The sequence below is a fragment of the Gigantopelta aegis genome, chromosome 5 (assembly GCF_016097555.1).
Source record: "Gigantopelta aegis isolate Gae_Host chromosome 5, Gae_host_genome, whole genome shotgun sequence".
Classification (NCBI taxonomy): Eukaryota; Metazoa; Mollusca; class Gastropoda; order Neomphalida; family Peltospiridae; genus Gigantopelta; species Gigantopelta aegis.
The window spans coordinates 26,239,294-26,252,184 of record NC_054703.1 but is presented as its reverse complement, the minus strand read 5'-3'; the positions used below and the strand labels follow the sequence as shown (position 1 = coordinate 26,252,184).

Genomic DNA, 12,891 nt, shown 5'->3' with positions numbered 1-12,891 from the left:
GAATACGTGATATGTGCGATCCTGTCTATAAGAAGGTGCATATAAAAGATCCCTTGTACTAATGGAAAAAATGTAGCGGGTTTCCTCTCTACACAAAATACACTAGCTATATGGTCAGAATTACCAAAGTTTGACATACAATAGCCGATGTTTAATACATCAATGTGCTCTAGTGGTGTTGTTAAACAAAACAAAACTTTTTTATTCTTACAACTATAGAAATGCCAGTGTTCAGTGTCATGACACATTTGATTTATGTACTTACCTACTTTGACAGAATGGAATATTATAGTGAATTCCAGTAAAACAAAATATTCTAGACACGCGGCGAATTTAAAACATGTATATATGGCTATATAACTTTGATTAAAGATTGATCAATTAAATACTAATAAATAAAACGGCATATTAGCTGAGATTTTATATGTCGCACTCTTTACATACATATAGCGTACCAACAAAAAATTATCTAGAATGAGCGGCGAAACAGGCTATACACCATTAAAAAACTGTAGCACAGAGGCGTCGATATGATTTCGCCTCAGTCCAAAATACTTACTTGTTCAAAACATTTGGAATTTACCGATTTTTGTTATTTTAATATTACATTCCATGGAGGTGGATAATAAATAAAACATCATACTGGTTTTTGTTAGATATAATTTGAACGAAATGCGCAAAGATTCCTCTTTGTTTTTCATTTCAACTTATTTTCGTGCTTATATCCAATTGAGGTTCAAACACGCTGTCCTGGGCACACGCTTCAGCTATCTGGGCTGTCTGTCCAGGACAGTGGGTTAGTTGTTAATGGTCAGTGAGAGAGAAGAGGGTGTAGTGGTCTTACACCTACCCATTGAGTGGTTAAAACTCGCTCTGGGTGGGAGCCGGTACCAGGCTGCGAACCCAGTACCTACCAGCCTTATGTCAGATGGCTTAACCACGACACCGCCGAGGCCGGTTGATTTTCTATTATAACCGATCATTGGAACACCACTACGCTACATGCATACTATGTAGGTTTGTCGTCCCCTACTACTAGCCTTATGTGCTGCAATGTCTAAGATGTTATCGACTAACACACTTTTTAACGATTGTAAATATATATATATATATCAATTATACTGTTCTGCATACAATATTAGTGGTTGTATATTAAACGTGTTTCTGATCGTTCTAATATTTGTACGAGGTTAAATTTCATTTTATTTCATAACTATATTTTTTCGTACGTACGAAATTATTTGAAGACAAAATCCAGTTTGGGCTTCTTACAAACATTAAGACGGCCAGAAACACATTGAATCTACAGACACTGATATTCTAAAAACAAGAAATATCGGCTGAGTTTTTGAGAATATGTAAGTTTATGTAAGTATTTGCGTTTTATCGATCGTAGCAGCAAACTCGGGAAGCAATTTTTTTCGGAGTTATCCCATTTTCGGAAATTTTGACAAGCAGCAAACTCGGGAATGTCCCTTTAATAGATATATATCGCTACTGCAAAATACAAAAAGCAAAATGTTCCCTGACAGTTATAATAAAACACATATTTTATCGTCATCAACAGTCTGTCCCCATGTTTGTATTACGTTTTAACACAAACCTATGAAATAAATAGCAGCCGGCATTTCGGTTTTTTAAATGGAGAATAGTATATTACACGTGTAGGTTGCGAGTATATACTAGCTGAACGATATCGAAGAATGGTGGTCGACAGTAAGAACATTAATGTCGATGGCCTATTTGAAATAGTTAAATAATAGAAATAGACTCGAGATTGCTGCTTTAAGAAGAACATTAGAACTTTGCCTGCTACTGTGTTGTTAATAATCTCCATAATGGTAACGACTGGCAGACACGGCTACTGATGCCAAGGGACGCAGCCATTGTGACGATGATGATGGTGGCAATGATAACCATGGTGATGATGATGATAATGATGATGATAAGTATAGTAGTTGTGATGGTTGTAATTTTAACGAAGAGCCAGAATAAGAACCAGACGGTGATGATGACGATGATGCTAATAGCAACGATTTATGCTATTGCTGATTATGACGATGATGATGATGATGACGATGATGATGACGATGACGATGATTATGATTATGATAATGGTGGTGGTGATGTTAGAGATGATGATGATCCAAATGATGCTATGGATAGTGCTGACGATGGTGCTGATGATGGTGCTGCTGCTGATGATGATGGTGCTGCTGCTGATGATGATGGTGATGGTGCTGCTGCTGCTGCTGATGCTGATGGTGATGGTAATGATGATGGTGATGATGGTGCTGCTGATGATGGTGATGATGACGACGACGATGATGATATTGATCACGACGACATCCACGTTAGTGATAGTGAACACTCTGATGGAAATGTTAGTCGCAAAAAGGTGACGACGTTAATGATGGTAAATAATATAAAGCTGATTACTATTTCTTCGCTTAATGACAACTGTAACAATGTTACATCCTCTAATCATTTACCATCATCGTGCCACGTGTGCTGAAACATCGGCCACCAAGAAAGCTCATGCAAATATCCGCACTCTGACAATAGAAAAAAAACCCAATTGCTAACAACCATTGCTACCACAACATAACTACCTATCGATTCCAACACCAATATTGCAGTACGGAAGTGCGATAACAATGCCCCAATAGCATTCCAATCAAACCGAGGTCCCGGACTATAATATCTGTCAACTATCAACCATCCATTGAATAATTTCAAGCTAAATACAATGAATATTCTAAACAAACAGGCTGAATAGTTCAAGCCAACATGAATACAGTTCGCACTGTCACGGTATTGTATGGTGAAGGGAGGGAACTTAAGGAGTTATTGATTAAGATCGTTTCCGTCTTTGACTTATTGGACTGGTCAGCGTGATGGGTTTGTCTTTTTGTGCCACAGAAAAAAGGTGAAGGAGAGTAGACTGCGATTCATTTATGTGTTACGCGTTGGATTGTTGTTTTTAGTGGATTTCTAAGAAAAAAATATTTGCATACTGTTAAGGCAAAAGAAATGCATAAAGAATTCTTGACTAAAATGTGTTACAATTAACCGGATATGTCGAACTTCAAGAATGCTGGAAAATAGGTTTCCTATAACCGCAATTTTTCTTAAAGAAAGAAGCATTCATGATTCTGGATACAGAAATTTAGCACTATTCATTACAAGTGTTACAGAAAGTATTATTAAATTTAGATCATGTAGTACAATTGTACACTAATTCGTCATTGAGTATTACAGAAAGAACAATAAATCATTTTGGATGCTGGAATTTTACAACACTGTTCAGTATGGAACTCATTCCGTTGATTTTCGACAGCACAGTTTTTGATGCAATAATGTAATATGAAGTTAGTTGGCGCGAAAATTGAGTTAATGTTAAAGAAATAAAATTCAGTTTGGATTACCTTGGATTATAGATTTAAAGTGAATTAATGATGTATTCGAGCGACGAATATATTTCGGATGAGGATTATAAGGTTAGTAATGTATATTAATATACCTGGTCCCCGTACCACGAAGCGATCATAGCGCTAATATTGGCTTAAGTGCATAATTAACTTATACACTTAAGGTGGTCTTAGCGCTAAGATCGCCCTAAATGCATAACTCACTTATACACTTAAGGTGGTCTTAGCGCTAAGATCGCTCTAAATGCATAACTCACTTATACACTTAGGTGGTCTTAGCGCTAAGATCGCCTTAAGTGCATAACTCACTTATACACTTAAGGTGGTCTTAGCGCTAAGATCGCCCTAAGTGCATAACTCACTTATACACTTAAGGTCGTCTTAGCGCTAAGATCGCCTAAGTGCATAACTCACTTATACATTTAAGGTGATCTTAGCGCTAAGATCGCCCTAAATGCATAACTCACTTATACAGCGCTAAGACCACCTTAAGTGCATAACTCACTTATACACTTAGGTGGTCTTAGCGCTAAGATCGCCCTAAGTGCATAACTCACTTATACACTTAGGTGGTCTTAGCGCTAAGATCGCCTTAAGTGCATAACTCACTTATACATTTAAGGTTGTCTTAGCGCTAAGATCGCCCTAAGTGCATAACTCACTTATACACTTAACGTGGTCTTAGCGTTAATATCGCCGTAAGCGCATAACTCACTTATACACCTAAGGTTGTCTTAGCGCTAAGATCGCCCTAAGTGCATAACTCACTTATACACTTAGGTGGTCTTAGCGCTAAGATCACCCTAAGTGCGTAATTCACTTATACACTTAAGGTGGTCTTAGCGTTAAGATCGCCCTAAGTGCGTAACTCACTTATACACTTAAGGTGGTCTTAGTGCTAAGATCGATCTAAGTGCATAACTCACTTATACACTTAAGGTGGTCTTAGCGCTAAGATCGCCTTAAGTGCATAATTCACTTATACACTTAAGGTGGTCTTAGCGCTAAGAGCATAATTCACTTATACACTTAAGGTGGTTTTAGCGCTAAGCTCGCCGGAAAGTGTATAACTCACTTATACACTTAAGGTGGTCTCTGCGCTAAGATCGCCGGAAGTGCATAACTCACTTATACACTTAAGGTGGTCTTGGCGCTAAGATCGCTTCGTGGAACGACGCCATGTACACATGACACTGCCACCTTCACAATATCAACACGATAAAATATCAGTTACACAGCGTTGTTATGCTGACATTACTATTATGTACACATGACACTGCCACCTTCACAATATCAACACGATAAAATATCAGTTACACAGCGTTGTTATGCTGACATTACTATTATGTAGTCATATGGACGAAGGAAGGAAGGAAATATTGTATTTAATGACGCACTCAGCACATTTTATTTACGGTTATATGACGTCGGGCATATGGTTAAGGATCACCCATATTGAGAGAGGAAATCCGCTGTCGTTACTTCGTGGGCTAATCATTTCGATTAGCAGCAAGGCATCTTTTACAGGATAGAACATACCACGGGCTTTGATATACCCAATGGGCCCACAGACGAGAATCGATCCTAGATCGATCGTGCATCGAGCGAGCCCTGTACTACTGAGCTACGTGCCGCTCCCCCCCCTCCCCCCTCCCCCCTCCCCATATATAGTATGGAGATATTATTTATATATTCCATTCAACCATATAAACCCATGGATCTGACAATCTCAAAGAAATTGATAGTACAGGAAACAAACTTAGTGGATAAGGGGTTAACTGTTGACCATGTACCAGAACAGTAAACACACTCAGGGTTGAGCGATCACAGAAAAAAAACCCCACAGAATCTTATTATTAATACCGTTAATTAATAAATAATTGCACGCGTATATTAAGTCAATTAATTAGTAAATGATTGCACGCGAAGATTAAAAATCGAACTATCCGTGATTATTGGACTGGACTTTAATTGATTGAAATATTATATTGTCATTTAGTTAGTATGTTCTTTCATGCACAAAAAAAAAAAAAAAAAAAAAAAAAAAAAAAAAAAATAAAAAAAAAAAATAGTGGCTAGTTTTATTGGATTTAGCGTCTTGTCAAGCGTAAAGATTTCCATTGTCATTTATAGAATATTAATTTTTCTTTATCTATATGTGTTCATTGTCTCGACTTTTTTCGACATACAATAGGTGATATATTGTTCGCCCTGATGTCATTCAGGACAGGCGCGAATCCAATTATAATCGTGCCTATATCCAATTAAGGTTCAATCACGCTGTCCTGGGCACACACCTCAGCTATCTGGGCTGTCTGTCCAGGACAGTATGTTAGTTGTTACCTGGTTAGTGGTTAATGCAAGAGAAGATGGTGTAGTAGCCTTACACCTACCCACTGAGTCGTTGAAATTCGCTCTGGGTGTGAGTCGGAAACGGGCTGCGAACCCTGTACCAACCACTAGCTTTATGTCCGATGGCTTAACCACGACACCGCCGAGACTGGTTCGCGAATTCCAGAGGTGGGTGCTTTATGTGTATCTAGGGATCTAGGAAGGACTGTCTTGTATATAACGCACGTTAATGTACTTTCAAATGCTGTATGTGCCAATTTTTCTTTAGTTTCCTGATTCATTAATTCGTCAACCGGCCTCGGTGGCGTCGTGGTTAGGCCATCGGTCTACAGGCTGATAGGTACTGGGATCGGATCCCAGTCAAGGCATGGGATTTTTAATCCATATACCGACTCCAAACCCTGAGTGAGTGCTCCGCAAGGCTCAGTGGGTAGGTGTAAACCACTTGCACCGACCAGTGATCCATAACTGGTTCAACAAAGGTCATGGTTTGTGCTATCCTGTCTGTGGGAAGCGCAAATAAAAGATCCCTTGCTGCTAATCGGAATGAGTAGCCCATGAAGTGGCGACAACGGGGTTTCTCTCAAAAATCTGTGTGGTCCTTAACTATATGCCTGACGCCATATAACCGTAAATAAAATGTGTTGAGTGCGTCGTTAAATAAAAATTTATTTCTTTGAATGTTTATTGCATTCCTTATACCAACCGTGGGGCACTGCGTAGGACGGGGGATGGTAGGACGGGGGGTAGCAATCAGAGAATGACACCACCGAGGTAGTTCGATCCTTCCACCCAAGCACCTCAGGTGGATACTCTGTCGACAGTCCAAGATCCCGTCCAGATTATTTTGAGATACCAAAAATACTAGGATGACTAAAGTTGAAGGTTTTTTTAACGAAACCACTAGAGGGATCTTTTATATGCACCATCCCACAGACAGGATAGCACATCATACCACGGCCTTTCATATACTATTGTCCAGTCGTGGTGCACTGGCTATAACTAGAGAAATGGCCCAATGGGACCACCGACTGGAATCGATCCTAGACCATCCGCGCATCAAGAGAGCGTTTAACCACTGGGCTACTTCCCTCCCCTCCAGGGTCCATATTTTCGAAGCAATCTTAGCCTACGAAATCGTAAAACCACCGTAAGCTATGGCGTGTGCTGTAGTGATGTCAAAACCTGCTATGGTTTTACGATTTCGTAGCACTAAGATGACTTCGAAAATATGGGCCCTGTATGACCAAAATAAGTTAACGGTAAACAGGCTGTAATTAGCTAAACACATTTGAAACTGCCTAAAAACTAGGGTATGTGCCTTTAAAACTACATTCCCTGGAATATTTTTATTATTTAAGCATATAGAACAGAAAATCCAATTACGTTTGGTGCATATATGACGCCGCACTCCGCATTGGTTTCACTACGCTGGCGTATCCAGGTCAAAAATAAAGCCAGTATTTTGAAAGTGGAACACTTTTGACGGGCTCGTACCGATCTCGGTTTTCATTGGCTTATCACAAGTATAGAATTCCCCAACAAGAGATTACGTGAGATTTCGCAATTTTTGAACAAATTTAACTGTCTTGATTGAGGGGTCGTCTCATATCTCCAAAACATATTTATATCCATAGAGGTATGGTACAACGCCTTTCCAGGGGTCGGTGAGTGGGGGATTTGCCTTGAAATTTTGACAGTGGCCAGCTGTTGGCATACGCGTTACATGTAAGGGGGTGTTACTAATTACGTAACGCTTTAGGGATAGAGGAAGAGGGTACTGTGTTCGATTTACATAACATTTTTCAAGACTATATGTTATTTTTATTCATTACTTAGACCTAAAAAGGTGTTTTTTGGAAATGCGCGGTCAGTCTAGGATCGATGCCCATCGGCGGGTATACAAAAAGACCATGGTATGTGATATCCTGTCTGTGGGATGGTACATATAAACAATCCCTTGCTAAATAAAAATGTAGCGGGTTTCCAAGGCGCGTGTGCAGGGATTTCAGCGGGGTTGGGGTTATAGACTGTGTTAAGCGAAGTTATATGGGGCCATGCTCCCCCAAAAAATAAATTTCAATTTTGTTTAAGCTTGGGCAAGTAAGGGTTTCGACCTCCAATACCTTCCCCCTGCACATGCACCCGATTCCTCTCTAAGATTATATGTCAAAATTACCAGATGGAAGGAAGGATAGGATATGTTTTATTTAACGACGCACTCAACACATTTTATTTACGGTTGTATGGGGTCGGATGATTATTAAATCAATATGTTTTATCTTTGATGTCGTTAAACATAAGACGTGAAAACGTTCATTGTCTACTTTAGTATATTTTATTTTAAAAATATATACATGGTTATTGTGTTACTAGTATACAAACTAAACTTTGAAAGTTCTACTAACACTTTATAAAATATCAATTCTGAAATAGGAAGGTACGACTGTCGATAATACGTTGTCAAGATCAAACCGGTTTTAACTAAAGACTCTAACTAGTACCGTGTCCTCAACCAGACGTTCTTCGTACAGCGCGAGATTTCTCTTTTAAATTTTTGAGACGAACCCTAGAATTTGAAATCGGCAAACGCACGTGTTAACTGAAACTGACAAAAGGCTGTCGTTTTTGCTTTGCCGAGCTATGGCGGCACAGGCGACGAATCAAGCGTATACGTTTGACGATATCCGTTCATAGCGAACACACACGACTTTTTGAAAAGTGTGTTTGAGCTTGTATTTCACATTTGTACATGATGTTATAATATGGTAACCAGAGAATGTAACTTTAATACACATGATAACAATAATTCTTCTCTTTCAGTACGATGACTTGGACGACATAGAGTTTGAAGTGGACGAGTCCACTGAGTCACGTGGTAACACCCCCAGCATGAATACCAGTCTACGAGCGCAGGCGAGAAGAGACAGGAACGCTGCGATTGGTCAACGAGGCACAACCCAATCCAACAGCGGAAACTCATTGGACACTTTGAATTCTGTAAGCCGTTGGTTTCTGTTTTGGTTTATATCAAGTATTAAACACGCAATGTAAACTATTAAAACATATCGTGGTTACATATATAGAGAATACTATACGACTTTCAGTTTAATACCATTTTATGAACGAGTAGGCCTACATTAGAAAATGTATCTAGCGAGCGAAAGCGAGTTCATAAAAATGGTATTAAACTGAAAACGGTGTAGTATTTTATTTATTACTTACCTATAAATATTGGTGAGAATTCATCAAAAAGTAACAAAAGTAAACATGCAGATCAGCTGGTGTTCGAGTGTCAGCATAGCCCCGCCCACAATCGAGGTTAATGACCCAGATTTAGTTTTCATAAATAGTTTATTCGACGGCGGTTTTAAATTACTTCGTGTTACTGAGAGTAAAATCAGCCATAAGTTCAGCCATCCGTTTTTCGCTAACGTTTGCAAACTATTTTGACTGGTTTCCGAAGTGGTTATTATTTTTAACATGAAGCGCATAAACCAGTTTGCCGGGCGTTTTTCTGCTCGGCTTGGCTGAACTGCACTGCTTTCAATAAGAAAGTACAAAATCTTACGTCATATTGTGTTGACCCCATTCTCCCTTAATGTGGTGTTGGCCAATCGCGTTAGAGTTTATATCCCATCTTTGTTAAGGAAAACGGTATCTCACAATGTGACGTACGATTTTGTTATTAAACTTCGATATCTCTCACAGGTATGTAATAAATTTTATTATATAACATTTAGTGAAATATCTTAAAATATCAGTGAAATAAAAGTGTTATCAGTCACTCAGTGATGATAACATATTTTAGAGTGAAATCTTCACTATTTCACTCTAAAATGTGTTATTGTCGCTGTAGAAAGTGTTATCTTCACTGCAAGAAAGCCGGAACTATTTTGCTGCTGGCATTTTAAAAATAAAATTATATAATATATAGAAAATTTCATGTTTTTTTTGTTTTTTTCAAATATGAATTATATCTCATCTCGTGAAGTTTGCAATTATATCACACTCGTCACGCAAGCCGATGAATTATGCTAGGCTCAGACTGTCAACCGTCACGACGAAGTTGGCCAACTCGACTAGCAACTGGACAGTCGTAGAAGTCGTGACAGCAGAAAGTTTGCCAACCAGCATTATTCGACGAGAATCGAGTTGTAAGAGCGCTCAGACTAGCAACTGGACTGTTAGAGCCGTTTAAAATATGATCACTGAAAGCAAACTTTAATTATATTTTATTGTTTAGATTTTCCATTTTCGTACAGCCGAAGTTTTTCTGGTCATTCTGGTGTTTCTAATACCACAAAATGCATTTTTTATATTTTTAAAAACGCACGTGCGTTTGAGAAGTAACAGTTGAGGAGTCGAGTTTTAGTCTATTTTTAACGGTATTTCACCGTTTCAACTTCAGAGACTCTTGTTTCACTCTCTTGTAACGTTATCCAAATGTGTTACATCCACGTTAACGAAGCCGTCCATATTTATATATGTATCGTCCACAAATGACGTCATTGCTGTGTATGATGTTTCAGAAGAGAGAACGCTCTCCGTCACCTTATGGCCGAAGATCACCGAGAATCGCCGACACACCGGTCGAAGATATCATAGTTGGTACGCTTTCTTACACCTAAACAACCAATTTGTGTTTTCGGGAACCAGTCTATACCTAGAATGGCCGACACAAATATTGTTTCGATGTACTATTATTTGTTATTATAATTATTATTATTATTATTATTATTATTATTATTATTATTAGTTGATTAGAGACCAGTACGGTTAAATGTAGTAAAAAAAAATAATAATAAAGAAAGAACCTTATATAATCTTAATAGATCTTATCTAATTTAGTTTATTCACGTTCCCTGAAACACAACTGTTTGTTTTAGGCCTTATTAACTTAACATTAAATTAAATCGACACATATGCATACACATGCACGCACACACATGCACGCACACACGCGCGCACATACACACTTACACACACATACACACACATGCACACACACACACACACACACACACACATACGTACACGTACGTGCACACACACATACACATATATACATATCCAGACACATACATATATATACACATACACTCACATGAACACACACAGAATCACACACACACACACACACACACAGAATCACACACACACACACACACACACACATACACACGGTCACACTAACATAAACACACACATACATATATACAGACACACTCACACACACACACACACACACACACACAAACACACATACACACACACACATACACACACACACATACACACACACATACACACACACGTACATACATGTACACACACATACATACACACACACATACACACACAAACACACACACACACAAACACACACACACACACACATACACACACATATAAACACACACACACACACATATATAAACACACACATAAACACACACATACATATATAGAGACACACACTCACACAAACACACACACACACACACATACACGCACACGCACACACACACATACAGACACACATAAACACACACATACATATACATATATACACACACTCACACAAACACACGCACACACATACACATACACACACAGACACACACACACACACACACACACACACACACACACTAACATAAACACACTCACATAAACACACACATACATACATACATACATATACATACAGATACACACACGTACGCGTGTGCGCACACACATATAAACACACACACACACACACGCACACACTGTTCAGTGGATCTGCAAGTGCACCACAACTGGTATATTAAAGGCCGTGGTATGTGCTATCCTGTCAGTGGGATGATACATATAAAAGATTCCTTGCTACTAATGGAAAAATATAGCGGGTTTCCTCTCTAACACTATAAGAAAAATACTCCAAGTGTTTGACATCCAATAGCCGATGATTAATAAATCAATGTTCTCTAGTGGTGTCGTTAAACAAACGAAACAAATAAAAGATCCCTTGCTACTGATGGAAAAATGTAGCGGGTTTCCTCTCTAAGACTATAACTAAATTACCAAGTATTTGACATCCAATAGCCGATGATTAACAAATCAATGTGGTCTAGTGGTTTCGTTAAACAAAGCAAACAAACAAACAAACTTTTTGTATTCTGTGTTTTAATGATTAGTGAAAACAATTTGCAATAGATCTTGCCAAATACTACTATGTAGTTGTTAAAATCACCGGCCTCGGTGGCGTAGTGGTTAGGCCATCGGTCTACATGCTAGTAGGTACTGGGTTCGGATCCCAGTCGAGGCGTGGGATTTTTAATCCAGATACCGACTCCAAACCCCGAGTGAGTGCTCCGCAAGGCTCAATGGGTAGGTGTAAACCACTTGCACCGACCAGTGATCCATAACTGGTTCAACAAAGGCCATGGTTTGTGCTATCCTGCCTGTGAGAAGCGCAAATAAAAGATTCCTTGCTGCTAATCGGAAAGAGTAGCCCATGTAGTGGCGACAGCGGGTTTCCTCTCAAAGTCAGTGTGGTCCTTAACCATATGTCTGACGCCATATAACCGTAAATAAAATGTGTTGAGTGCGTCGTTAAATAAAACATTTCTTTCTTTTGTTAAAGTCAAGACACCAGTCGTGGTGCACTGGTTATAACGAGAAATAGCCCAATGGACCCACCGACAGGGATCGATCTTAGGCTCGCGGTCTGGACCGTGTCAGCGTTTCTGGATTGGACCCGGGCCAGGAGATTAGCAGCCATAGCTCTATGTAGTTTTTAAACTCAAGACATCTATCTTAACAAGTATTTGACAGTGCGACAGCCATAACTCTCAGTTAAAAGTTTTCTTTCATCTACATTCCATTAAGACCGTGTACTTTATGTGTTTCATCCCACCTTCTGGCAGTCAGTTTTTCACTTTTTTAGATTCTATATTTATCTAATCCAAGGGCGGATCCAGGAAATATTTCAGGGAGGGGACCAAGGGCAGAAGGGCATATGGTCCAACTCCTGACAAGGGCACTTCCATAAAGAAAAAATGGGCATTTGTGAAATGAAAATTGAAAACAAATTGTTTAACGAAATAGGCACTTTAATATT

The 12,891-nt window shown here is 38.9% G+C and overlaps 1 protein-coding gene across 4 annotated transcripts in view; it reads left to right on the top strand.

Annotated features, from left to right (window-relative positions):
- Positions 1-12,891, top strand: part of LOC121373527 (echinoderm microtubule-associated protein-like 2) — a 93,754-nt gene that overhangs the window by 10,547 nt on the left and 70,316 nt on the right. For all 4 annotated transcript variants that reach the window (XM_041500202.1, XM_041500203.1, XM_041500204.1 and 1 more), the window contains exons 2-3: positions 8,607-8,783; positions 10,316-10,394. In XM_041500202.1, the coding sequence (XP_041356136.1) occupies positions 8,676-8,783; positions 10,316-10,394 (187 nt within the window). In that variant the 5' untranslated portion in view covers positions 8,607-8,675. The remainder of the gene's footprint in view (positions 1-8,606; positions 8,784-10,315; positions 10,395-12,891) is intronic.